Raw genomic sequence first — 14,225 nt, forward strand, 5'->3', positions numbered from 1 at the left:
CACAGTACTATGGTTGAAGTAGCTTTGTAACCTAAAGTGCAAAATAAAACCTCATACTTACATTATTAGACATCATGATAGTAAGCAGTGACTTGTTGTGCGAGTTAAACGCTACGTTGAGAGTTGTTGCTTGAACCATTATGAGAATTGCATGCAAAACTAACAGTCTGTCAAGGGAAAAACTTAAATGTGTTTTCATATTATTAATAGGAAATACTATAAAATTTTGAAAACAAGAGGAAAAATAACTATATTTTCTAGGGCAAATTTTACATGAGTATTTAATTATGTTTTTAATTTCCAGGTTAGCTATAACAGATTTTAAAGGAAAAATGTGTACAATCCATATGAAGCAAACAAAAGTAGAAATGAGTCTCTGTAAATCCATTTATTTAGATTACAAGTCCTGGGCCAGGGATGTAGCTCAGTGGTGCTGCACCTGCCTGGCAAGCACAAGTTCAATTCCTAGTACTGAAAAAACAAACAAACAAACAAACAAACAAACAAAGCTTACAAGTCCTTCTGAATGGGATTATTGTGTTCTTTCTGTATGTTGGGCACATGGCACAGTGCTTGGGAAATAGGCCCTTAAAAAAGTTTGTTAAATAAACAATAAACTATGGTAAATACTGAAAGAAGAGACTGTGGAATATGTATTGACATATTTTGAACTTTACAAAAACACAAAATAAAAGTTGGTCTGTAAGTTATTTTCTTCTCTGGTTCTTCAGGGAATATGGAAAGTTAAAGACAGTCAGAAATGTCTGAAAATTAAGATTCTTCTTATATGTCTTTATATGAACTATATTCACTTTACGCCTGGGGTGGTTAATTTATACCTTAGAATGCTCACTGTTTTACTCCACTAATTCCAGAACAAGCTTCTGGCCTCATAGATACATTCCCACTTAGTTCCTTAACTTACCAAGCATTAAGCCAATCTCTGTCAATATTACTAAAATAACTAAGTGAGTTCTGATTCCATATGCATAATAGTAGGTATGCATGTTTGTGTAAATATGTACATGTGGTATACACACACGTAGATAGTAAAGCTACATAAACTCTCCGAAAGAAAAGCTTTAAGTCAGGGTTACTCACATGCACACAAAACTATCTCCAAAATTCTAATAAAGAGTTCATACATATAAAGATAACTTCAACAAAAATTCTAAGTATGGAAAAGTTATATAGCTCTCTGCAGTGTAAAGTATGTACAGATACACTACCTTTCCATGACAGAATCCTTCCTTTTGAGCTACACCAAGAACAGAACAGTTTGCCAGGGGTTCAAAAAATCATATACACACAAGGCTCTTTAAACTCAATTACTATTTCTATTACAGTTTCTCAAAGGAAAGCAGATATTTCAATTAATATTTAAGATGCACACATACACATATAGTTTTAAATCTGTGAAATAGCTAACCAGTAAAATAATGAGGACTACACACTGACCGCTGGGGTTTATAGGTGTAAAAGGATACACACATAGAGAACTGCCATGAAGAAGTGAGGAATCACCCCGATGTGGGCTCTCTTCCTTTCTTTAGGCTCGGTTGCTGTCCAGTAGAGCGCATCTAATATATCCTGTCCAAATGACGAAAACAGACGATCGGCTACCTACAGAAACATCAGAAGGATGTTTCTTAATAGTCCATTTAAACGTATTACTGAAACCGATACACCTTGAGCACCGGACATCTGATTTTTAAATCACAGCTGAGACAAACTAAAAAAGAACAAGGATCTTTGTTGACTTATTCATTCATATTTCTTTATTCTCTGGCACATGGTGAGTGCTCAAATAGCTGCAAAATTTGAGTTAGACTTTGGTCCAACCAGCTGTTTGTAACAAGGAAAGTCTTAGACATTGCCAAAGCGGGGAGGAGGCATATAAAAATTGTGTCTCTGGCTTTAGCACTTTAAATTCAGGATTTAAATTTAAATTCTTCAGGATAAATGTATCATTTGACTCTATGCACTCTAATGGATAGCCTAATATTTGTAAACTCTGTGCACACCTAATATTTGTAAACAATGCAGTGTATTTACTTGAAGCTTAGTATATAGAATATAATATGCAGATTTACTTTCTAAAGACATTTCTGGGTATTGGTCTCCTTGAACTCGGTGTAACACTGGGGCACACAAGAAAAAGGACAGGAAGGCACCATATTTATTCTTCAGGAGTCAGCTAGAATACCACTTCCTCACGGAAGCCTTTCCCAGATCCTCCGGTCTCTTGTGGCTCCCATGTTCTCTACCACGTTGACTGGTTCTTTTCCGCCATAGCAAGGGGCAGAAAGGCCTGCTGCCCTACCTCACCCCGCCTGTCTAATTCCTTAGGAAAAAAATCCCTTTACAGTAATCTAAAAGACAAGCCTTATAAACAGCAATAAAATAGTTTCTAAAAAAGCAGTACAGCTGGGCTGGAGATATAGTTCAGTGGGAGAGCACTTGCCTGGGGTGTGTGTGGCCTTGGGTTCAATTCCCAGCAAAGCAAAAGAAGCAAAAAGTTACAGAAAAGTACTATTTGAACTTCAAAGTTTATTACGTAAATCTAGGGTAGTTTTCTATTTAAAAACTTTATTAAGATTCTGCCTCTAAGGCAGAGTACCCTTTTGTAAAGCAAACACTTAACTGCTCAATTTATTATTTTGTGTAAATGTGTATTTTCACATGCTAACTGCTTTAAAGTAAAATATATTTTTGTATTAAAAATGCTAAATTCTTGGAGAAATTGGGAAACCATGTACAATTTTAAGTCAATTTACAGTGTAAATCTATTATAGTAATATATATAGTATACAATGTACATACATAATCATAACAGCTACTTCATATTCTCTAAATTTCTAGCAAAAAGTGCACATTGTTAAGCAAAAAAAAAAAAAAAAGTGCTCATGGATTTCCAATGAATTTGCAAAACAAACGTCTTAGCTTTTTTTTTTTTTCCAGTACCAGGGATCGAACTTGGGACCTTGTGCACGCAAGGCAGGCGGCAGCACCACTGAGCTAAACCCCGGGCCCATCTCAGCTTTGACAGTATACACTCCCTAGGGAGTACTGATCCAGAAACTTCCAGGCAGCAAATCTTTCCTGCACATGCAGGAAACATGACCCCCAGGACCTGCTTCCCTAAGCCCAGACCAGCAGCCCTGGCACCATCCCAGTAGAAGCACATTCTCCAGCCCCACCAATCAGAATCTGCATTGTAACAGGGTCCCCAAGAGATTCCATATTACAGACCTCTATTTGAGTTGGGAGAAAAATATTCCAGACTCTCAGGTGCCTTCTACACTGGAAGACTTGAAGTTGTGCTTATTGGCCACGCCTATGCATGATGTGGGCTAATGAGGCCCTTACCTCGAGCATATTGTAGATGATGTACAGCTTGATGACAGACTGTCCCCTTATCAGGTGGTACATCATGGAGTAGTCAACGTAGTGCATCATGAAGTAGGAGATTACCAAAATGACACCCTTCAAAATGTCACACACCTGGGCAGGCTGAAGCATACGTCTGTCCCTGGAACATATAAGAAGTCATGAAAATATGAGTTTTACTGTATGTGTTTTCTCTTTTTTTTTTTTTAGAGTGTATTAACTTTATTATTTTTTTACCCATTAAATTTATTGGTACATTTTAGGTATAAAATACATTTACATACATCATTGGGATCTTGTACCATTACAGGAGTATCTTGGTTCTTATTTTTTTCCCCTTCCCTTGCCCTCCCTTCACCACCTCCACCCTTCCCTATTTGCAAAGATTTTGTTTCCATGTTTTTCCTTTTCTCATATTTTTTACCTTCTTTCCTTTCTCCTACCTCTCTCACTTCCCCTGCTCCTTTAGATCTTTACTTCCTATTACACAATATCAATTATACATTTTTAAAATTAAAATATCAAGACCTAGGAGACATTACCACAGATTTTACAGAATATACTACATGTGTTTTCAACATAAGTAATCTTGATTGGATATTCACTAGCAAAGGTAATAAGAACTAGGTGGACCTTTAAAAAACTTCAAACTAAGAAGTCACACTAAATGACTCTTCAACACTATGAATTTTTCTGCCCAGTAGAGAATACAGAGATGTGAAAGCAGAACTGCCGTTAGAAGCTGGGAGTCTTGGGTGAAAACCGAGGGCAGGCATTGGCTGGTGGAGTGCGTTAAAGCAACAGCTCTCCACGATGACGACATAAGCCTTAACCTGCCCTTGAGGCCCTGAGCCCAGTGGATCAGCCTGTTCTATACAATGTGAGCATTCAATGCATGGTGTTCTGCACCTTGTGCTTTTAATTTAATAGCGCATTTTGGCTCATAAGGAAACTATTTTAACGGCAGCAAATTGACCCTCATGTGGATGTAGTGAACCCTCAAGTTACACCCAGGCTGACATATGAACAATTTGGGTTACGACTGGAATTTTAGTTTTAACTTACAAAGTCTTCAGTTACAACCCAAATGCCAGCCACTTGTGCTTCCAGATGGGTATTAGATACAGATTTAACCCTTAAACAGTTCTGGAAGGAATACTGCAGCATCTTTTCCTGTGTGGGGCAAACTGAGAAATCCTGGGCCAATGTCTTTCTAAGGACACTGAGATCTGCCTGTATACAGGAGAGAGACTCTGGAGGCTGTGCAGAGGAGCTTGAGCCTTCACTGACCAAACTGAGTTACCACCAGTCCTCAGGAACGAATTGAATTCGTAAGTCAAAAGTCCACTGTACTGAAATTTCTTTAATGCACCCTTGACAGATCTCCAGTCTTTTGCAACTACAGACCATAGCACAGTTTGTGTCATGTCTCAGAAATAAAAGTATATCTATAGGGTAAATTCCTAAAATTGGAGTTTCAAGGTTACATTCGCTTGGTATTTTGAAGAAACAGCTGGTGCACCCTCTGTAGGGGTTGTACCAATTTACACTTTTGCCAGGAATGGGAGGCGAAAGCTTGCCATGACCATCAAAACAGTATGCGGTCAACTTCTGGGTCTTTGCCAATCTCCTGGGTGAAAACCAGTACCTGGTACAGTGTCACAATGCTACCTTCTCTGTTTAGGAGACTGAATATCTTTTTTATATCTAAGAGTTATGTCCATTTCCCGTGACTTCTCTCATCGTTTTGTACTGGTTTACAGGAGAGCTCTTCAAGAGTTAGCTCTCTGTGAAATGAACTGAATTTTTTTCATAATTAATATGAGAATTGTTACTTACTCTGAGGTCAGAGTACAAAAACTAAACCTAAATCATGGAATAAACTAAACCTAAATCATCTTAATAGGTCAGAACAAAAATATATTAGAAAAGAAGAAGTTTAGGATTTCTTTTACTGGATATAAAATTCCTGGAACAAAAACAGAAAGATGCTTTCTCTACTCTACTGCAGGCTCATCCCTCAGGACGGAAGAGGCACCGTCTTGTCTTGGCAGTAGTAGTACCATTCAGTTTAAAAAACTGAAGTATTTCCTCTAAGAGCTGCAGACCTCTTCTCTTTCACCAGTCATGACAACAGCTTGATCAACAAACAATATAAGGGGTGGGCATTTGCTACTCAGCCTTCGAGCCATCTACTTGTTACTGGGTATTCCTTGGCTCCATATGCTCTGGCGCTCCTCAGATCAGAGGTGCTTTTATGCAGAGATGAACAGGAATGTGTAAGTCTTCAAGCCTCTACCTGAAACACGGCCTTAGGGGGCAGTGACCACACAGTACTAGGTCTGTGAGCAGCTGCCACAGACTCTCCTCCTTTTCTACAGTGTGAACTAAAGCTACTGGTGAATGACACCGAGTCTGAGATCTTCCAAGTCCTGAAGAGAGACAAACCAGGAAGAGGTGGAAGTAGAAGCAGAGACACTGGGCTGATCCAATGGGCCTAAGTGGGACACAGGTCAGACTTGGTCTCAGTCAGAGCTCACGTCTTGACACCTGCAGCTGAAGTCAGCTGTGGGCAAAAGCACACCAAAGACCCAGCAGATCAATCTCTGCCATTCTTTCTGTCACTCTGACTTTCTTGTTTCCGACGCTGTTCCCCACCCACCCCCGCCCCACCGGCCCCTACTCTGGCTTTCTCCTCATGACACGCAGATGAACTTCATCTTCCATGTCCCACAGCCAGCTCACAGCACAGACCCCTGCCAAGGGCTATCTGACCTTCCAGGTTATTTCTGTCCCCAGCCCGCACAGGACTGACACTAGAAGAGCAATCCTTTCTGTCAAGAGAGAACACATTTCTAACTCAAATCGGGGGAAGAGGAGACATTTTGAACACTCCTGAGCTCCTGGCCCATGCGTGGCTGTCTCCTCTCCAACAGCCAGGAACAAACTGCGAGGCATCAGAGCGGCTGCACACCTCCCCTCCTTCCTTAGAAGTGTGAGTGCTACCGTTTCCTCCCGAGACACGTGGGCACAGCTCTGCACATGATGAAAATCACACAGCACCAACAGCTGGGCATTGGAATTTAAGAACTACAGGTCATATTCTGTGATTTAAAAAAATCCTCGAAACTAAAAGCAGGGTAGGATTAGGTAAACTGCATTAATTGCCAAAATGATTTTGACAAATAAAGTAGCAAACCATACTAAAAGCTTTTGGTATTAGATGGACATCTACTTACTTAGGTGATCTAAAAGTAATTTTATTTAAGAGATAAGGAGCTCTCTTGCCATATGACCAATTGCATTCCTTTACAAACATACTGCAACAAATGAACAATCTGTTAGCGTGGTGTATATCTATGAAGAAAAACTGTATTTAATAAAAGTCATTGGTAGAAACTAGATCTACCAAACATGAAATACATAGCAAGAAAATATAACACTACAGCTTCGGAACCAAATGATAAGTCAAAATTTAAAAATTAAGAGTAAACAAGTTTAGTTTTATTTTACCTATCATTAAATAAGATCGAAAAACAAAAGTTGCAGAGACACCTTATGCTATAACTCAGTTACTACGTGACAAGCATGTCAAATATATTCGGTCATTAAGAATAATCCTTTAAGGGTGGTGGTACCACCCAAGTGTACAGAGAAGGCCAGGGAAGCTGAGCACATGCCTGTGGCTGAACGGTTCACAAGTTATCTGTGGAGTAGGGACAGAACCTGGGCCACCCGGCTCAGGAGGCGCGCTCTTCAGGAGCATCTGTATTCAAGGGTTCTAATTGTTCAGAATTACATTTTTTATGATAAAATAAAACTTCATAACAATATAAGAGAATAACAGTTAAAACACTATATATCATAATCTTTAAAAAGAGTACAAAACAGACAAAAAAGAACTTCTGAACTTCTTTAATCAACAACTCAGTGCCTATCTTTTAGTAACATTTAACACTACATAATTTATCATTTGGAAAAACTGCTAAAAAACAAATATGCCTCTCACTTTATTCATTTTATATATATATATATTTCATATATATACACATACATAACACATACATATTAATACCTACAACTATATATATTTTCTTGGATCCTCTGTTATTTGTGTACTCCAATCTCTGTGTAAAAATCTTCCATTACTGATAACATAATTGGTTGCTACAGAGATGATTATGAATTTCTTTTTTTAAAATTAATTTTATTGGTACATTTTAGGTGTACAACATAATGACATTCATCATTGAAATTTGGACCTTTACAAAATCTCTCTTGGTTCTTATTTTTACCCCCTTCCCCTGCCCTCCCTTCAATCCCTCCAACCCTCCCTATTTACAAAGACTTTGTTTCCATTTTTTCATTTTCTCATATTAATTCCATTATGATTTTCAAAATTAAGAAACAGTATTCAAAGAAAAAAAGAAGTAGAATCTTTTAGAAACAAGGATTTTGCTTTTATATAAATATCCCTGTTAAATGAAAAAAGCTGGAAAAAATTTTTAAAAAGTTTTTAAAGTGGTTTAGTGCAAGACGCCTACATGTATCATACCTTCTCTAAGAAAAGACCTAGCTTCACGAATAATTTTACCTAATTAAAATAGCTTGAAGCAGTAACAGTATTCTTTTTTCCTTTTCTGCCAGGATAGTTTTGGACAACTACCCAGCAAGCATTTCAAACTCCCTACAAAGTTTATCTATGACCCCGTCAATCAAGCTGGAATCAGCTTTTGAATATTTGCAGGCTAAAGTTCTTTGTTATAAATGGCTGTTAAGTGGTAGTTACTGGCAATTCCTTTGCAAATGCCAAAAATCGTGAGTGAAACACATTGGGCAAAGTGAAAAACACAGTAATCTAGTTTACAGGTCTGGCTGTGTTTCATAGCAAGTCAAGTGATATTAAATAAAATATTCAATAGAATTTAACTTCTTTTCAAGTTAAACCACCCTTACAGAAATCAAATTCTCTACATTCCTAAATTTTACCTTTAATTTCTACAAATGCTTCCACTGTATTTTTAACAATTATAATTTATAATTTTATGTTGTAAAATTTACCATTTTAAAGCCTCTCGAAGGGGCTCGTAGATTTATGGGAACAGAATTACACTGTAGAGAAAGATGATCAAGGGTGGGAATTTTCCCTGCCCTCTTTAGTAGTCTACTATTAAAGTGAAAATTAAAGTGAGAATGGACAGAGAAAGAGGTAGGAATGATTATGAACAAGAGAAATGGGAGAATCCTGCATGGTTAATTTCAAATCAGTATTCAAACAGGCCAGGAAATCAGCATGAGTAATTTCATTAAAAAATACATAGACTGGATCTTAATTTTTTTTTTTTTGGTACCAGGGATCGAACTTGGGACTTTGCGCTTGTGAGCAGGCGGTGGAACCACTGAGCTAAATCCTCGGCCCTGGATCTTAATTTCTTAACATTCTAAAATATTTGTGGTATAGGTGAAAGAGCAAAGAAATATAAGCACAATTGAAATAAAAAATAAAATATTTAACATGGTTCACATTTTTGAAAGAGAAGTCCCTATAACTTTAAAGAACTGGAATAGAGTAGTAAGATCAAGATGTCTTCCTTAACCATGAAACTAAATATTTTCAATATTAAGTTTGGCTGACATAATAATTTCAAACTACAGTATATGGGAAAAATGTAATGAGTTTTATAAACCTAGGTTTAGTATTTGGAGTAATGCAAAATAAAAAGTGCTTATATGGAAGCCACTAAGCTCAGCCAACTGCTGTGGTGTTGAGAATGAAGTACTTGCTGTCAACTCTAGACCAACATGTGTAATTAAAGATCATTTTCCTGGGTGATTTTCATGTTAGATGAAATCATGGTCAAATTTTTCATAAACACGGACAAAGCTTTACGCCTAAGTAAGAATGCTACTGAAGGAGAGAAATCTTATTTTCTTCAGTATGTTTCCATCCCCATACAGTAAGGTTCTATCTGCCTATGCCGTTACTTTGCATTATAATTAATATTTGTTTGTACTGATGTCAATTTGGCCAAGAGTATAGAAGGAAAAATCAGGGTTTACTCACCAAAAGGAGTCCCTGTGACACCACATTCCATTCTATAAAGGAAGTGAAAGTGCTCCTCCCTTCGGTCTGATTTATGAGAGAGAAAGAAAGAGAGAAGATTGTAATGTTGCTACGCTACTTCGAGTGTCATGGTGAGGAAACGGGACAACAAAACCTGATGTTACGAAGCCTTTCTAATATAACAAATACACTGCTCTCCATCAGTAAGCCACACAGACCAGCCCTGGTAAGAGGAAATAACACATACTGTTTCCCCAGAGTAACATACCAAGAGCTCTCCCTACATGTGTTCTCATGGTGGCATTAATCACTTAGGCCAGAAAACAAGGTCTAATTTTGCCTGGAAAGTGAAAAATCTATTTGTAATGCATATGTAAAGTTCGTGACCAGAACTACCTTGACAGAGCTAAGGCACATGGAGGAATCCCAACAGGTTAAGAAACTCGAGCATCTGAAGTTGATAGTTCTTCTGGGAGACAAGAGCTTTCCTACAGGGTCAGCTCTCAAAAGAAAAAGATACTCTTGCCTTTTAAAACAAGCAAGCCAAACAAACAAACAAATGAACAAACAAACAAAAACCCCCAAAAACTAGACAGTCAATGAAGCCTCAAGTAAGAGTTATGCCTAAAACCAGGGTGAAGGATCAGAAAATTTGCTTGTACATATTTAATATGCTTGAATAGTAAAAGAAAAATGTGCTAGCATTTATTCCTTAAACCTAATCAACTTATTATCCTTGCCTTTATTAAAACAATTTAATAAGTTTTTTTCAACAATAACTATCAATTCTTGACACCAGATTTCATCATTTCTCTCTACAATCTCCTTCAGATTGTAAATCAAATGTGACTGAGAATTCTAAAGCACAAAATAATATCACAACTCTTAAAAGAAAATAGGATTCACAAAAAAGGTTAATTAAAAATACATAATTGGCTATTTTTAAATCTGCTCTATAAGTAAATTTGGAAAACTGATGTTCCAATATCTCATTAGCATAATATGAGCAGTCTATTTTTTAAAAAATCTTATCATTCTTCTTAGAAGCAGAGACAGTTCATAAAATGAATCACAACTTAATTCTGTTTTCCATGTCATTAAAAAGATTATCCTAATTCAACAAGTTTGTCCAATTTTTTCCTAAAATGATACTACCTTCTCTAGGAAAGAGAAGAAACAACATAGATGCTTCTGCTTGTATAGAATCTAGACGCATTTTGCTTGCTTGCTTTCTCTTTCTCTCTTTTTTGGCTACCACAAAACTTCTAGAGGCAAAGATTTTTCAAGATTGTTAGTGCATTACAAACGAATTCTAAGTATTTTTGAGATCACTGAAGGCAGAAGTAAACTTTTTATAGAAGCAGTGTATCTTTTGTGAACAACACACACAACTACAGACTCAAGCTAATTATCCTGCCAGCTCTCCTAAGAAACAACTTTACAAGGGTCAAAATGCCCCATTGGTTTACCTAAGGAGCTGCGAACTGTCCTGGCCCTCACCCTAGTGAAAGGTAGAACATGTGTTTACTCTGTTGTTAATATGGGGGAAGGCCAAAAACCATAACAAGTTTGCAGAGGACATAGAAATAGGTTCAAAGATTAAATTCTGAGGCAGAAAATTTGGATATCTATCTGCTTTAAAATGCCTTTCACAAATGCTGCATCAGATAGAACTCTGGACGGAAAGGTGGTGAAAAGGTTAGTCTCAAGCATGAAAAGAAGGCAATGACATAACACTGTTAATTTTTGACACTGAAATAAACAGTCCTAAATTGCAGACAGTTATCGTTTTCATGTTATTATTTGATTAATTTGACAAATACACTCCTCCCTCCCCTTTGGGGGAATAATTTCAAAGAACTAAGAGGCCAGGAAGAGAGTACAATTTTTATGGAAAGAAGAGTGAAATATAGGAGAGTGAGAAAAAGGAAACAGTCAGAAAAAAGTATGCAATCAACTTCATTGCTGATCTCTTTAATCAGGTCTACTTTGAAAGTCAGACTGAAGGAAAGAGCACTTTTGCTTGCTGAAAAAGATGGAACATGATACAGCTACAGGCAAGACAAATCATCTTTAAAAGAAGTGAGAACACTGGAAAGAAAGATATAAGCTGGTAAAATCTGGCTGATTTCTAAATGATCACTTTATAAAACTAAAATGTATTTTTATATTCCCAAATAGTTGAAAGGTCTTAGACTTATATTAGTTTTGTTTAATATAACTTTCCACATTATCATAAATTTTAAATTCTATGCTTTTAAAAATAGTGACCAAAAAGACAATATTTTCGAAGCTGATCAAAGAGGGTAAAAATTGTGACCCGTACTACTGTAAGCAGAAACATTAATTTTGATACAGCATACTAAAAGCAATAAGACCTGCAAACAGTCTTTTCATTTTCTGTGTAAGCTGGCCTATCTTCACACAGAGTACTCTAGATATCGAAATTCTGTTGCATAATTTTAAATGCATTTCATGTTTCATTTATATTTATATCAAATAGTTATTAATGATGGCATGAAATGTAATTTTTCAGTTAATTCAAATGAGAGTGGTCTTAAATGTAGTAACAGGCTGCCCTCTAGTGTCCTTTTAAATATAAAACATTTAAATTAGAAAACACTACTTTTAAATGACTCAAATTAATTTAAATTGAAGTGTTTCAAACGAAATAAAAAAGTGACCATCTTTATGTGCTAAAAAACCCTAATAATACTGGAATTGGGAAGCATCACTTGCTCACAATAAAGTAACTTGGAGTAGAGGGCTTAAGATCTCCCAGTTCCCTGAAACCCTTTCTTCAATATTTAGAACAAACACTGAAAGACCATTCTAACGCTGTCTAGGTACCCTGCCTCCCCAAGTGACAAGGGACACACAGAAAGGAACTTGAGGGTCGGCTGAGGGTCAGAACTTGAGGGTCATCCTGTTGCCTGAGCAACAGGATGGGGCTTTGACTAAGAACCCACTGGCCCCAAAGAGGCCCTGGGGAACCCTGGCCACTCAGTGCCACTGGGTGTGCATGACCTGTGTGCTCACCACACCCAAGGAAGGAGCACCCAGAAAGAAGGTGGCTTTTAGGGTATACCCCTCAATGCTTTATCTCACCAAGTGAACAGCCGTACAGAACAGGGTGAAAACCCTTTCATGGGGGTTTTAGTTATCTCTGTCAGGTAACTTCACCTGACTTTATCTAAAACCCTATGTATCCATCCTCTATGCAGTCATACACGAGGATTTCTATTTAGTAAGATTTTACTGGATTTTGTTTTGGTCTTCTGGAAAGGTACATAAAATGTCATGATTTTACCATGCATTCAATAGAGATAGAAATAGAGAAGAGCATACTGAGGTGATGTTTTGTTAGTATTAAAGCACCATGCTGCAAATGTCTTTGAAAAGATTTACTAATAAGAACATGGCCTTGTCATAAATTCTCCTCAAGATATAAAGGATAGGGCCCGAGGATTTAACTCAGTGGTTCCAGCGCCTGCCTTGCAAGCATAATGTCCTGAGTTCCATCCCCGGTACCAAAAAAAAAAGTTATACAAAGATATAAAGGATATATACTTGAACTATAAAGGTAAATCTGATTAACTTGTAATTAATAAAATATGTAACATTAATTGCTTGTTATTCTGGAAGGTGATAAAAGTTACAGGATGTAAAGAATCATATAAAACAACAGTACAAACTGAATACAATTGTTTTACTCCATGTAATTTTGCAAAAAATAATTTTTATTCATTTCACAGTAAGATCATCATCATTAAATTATTTGTTTACACTGAAAGTATTTTTTCTGAATAAGGCTCATTTTTAAAAGAACCGTATATTATACTAAATATTAAGTACATGTTTCTTTTCTTTTTTGGTACCAGGAATCGAACTCGGGACCTTGTGCTTGCGAGGCAGGCGCCAGAACCACTGAGCTAAATCCCTGGCCCCTACACGTTCATTTTCTACTTTAAAATATACTATTCTGTGATTTTAGTCTTTTAAAAAGATGCAATTCTGTATATGGGCTAATAATTCTGTAACTCAATTTTCAGAGTTAAATTTATTTTTATTATTAATATATTTTATATTTCATGGAATAGTCACTATTGTTAAATGAAGTTTCACAAATTATTGTCCATTTCAGCATTTTAAAACATTTTTTCAGAACAAAATGTATTTAGAAAATACACTGTATTTTAGAAAATCCGTGTATTTAGAAAACAATGCATGTTAGAAATGTAACTGAGACAACTATGCTAAAACTAAATAATGTTATAAGGAGTAACTACACAGAGTGGAGGCATGTAGACAGAACTATGCAAAGAAAGAAAACTACAATGTCCAGACTGCCTTCCAAATGTCAGACTAATAAAACACGAAGGTTTACACAGGTTTAACATTTTTCTGCTACTGTTCAGTGGACAAAGAAGGAAAAGAAACTGACACTTGTTTGTGTACTACTATGCTTCGACATTCATTTTAGGTCTCCCAGTCTCTGTGGCAAAACACTGAGTTCTCAGTAGCCTTCTCTTCCGAGGAAACAGGCCTACAGAAGTCGGGTGGCTGCCATAATTCACGACCTGATCAATGTCGGGCTGAGCTGCCTGATTCTTCCCGCTATGACAGTGGCCTTTGAGTTTTAGGGGCGTCTCACCTGTAAAACTGCAACTAAGGCCCACAAGCCACAGACACAGTGACTCGCCAATGAACTGCAAGAGTACTAGCTCCTTGGAAGAGCCTGACGCCTCTCACATCCCCAGCCAAGAGCCTG

General features: G+C 37.0%; 1 protein-coding gene across 2 annotated transcripts in view; it reads right to left on the reverse strand.

Moving 5' to 3' along the window:
• Tapt1 (transmembrane anterior posterior transformation 1) overlaps positions 1-14,225 on the reverse strand; it is a 59,679-nt gene that overhangs the window by 20,696 nt on the left and 24,758 nt on the right. The window contains exons 4-6 of one of the 2 annotated variants that reach the window (XM_087187400.1): positions 3,370-3,532; positions 1,488-1,590; positions 62-159 (exon numbers count right to left, since the gene is read on the reverse strand). In XM_087187400.1, coding sequence (XP_087043526.1) covers positions 62-159; positions 1,488-1,590; positions 3,370-3,532 — 364 coding nt within the window. Of the gene's footprint in view, positions 1-61; positions 160-1,487; positions 1,624-3,369; positions 3,533-14,225 lie in introns of both variants that reach the window. The other variant, XM_004847248.3, reaches the window with a different exon arrangement.

Source organism: Heterocephalus glaber, unplaced genomic scaffold (genome assembly GCF_053883595.1).
Source record: "Heterocephalus glaber isolate CG9 unplaced genomic scaffold, H.glaber_assembly_v1.0 deba00001509, whole genome shotgun sequence".
Taxonomy (NCBI): domain Eukaryota; kingdom Metazoa; phylum Chordata; class Mammalia; order Rodentia; family Bathyergidae; genus Heterocephalus; species Heterocephalus glaber.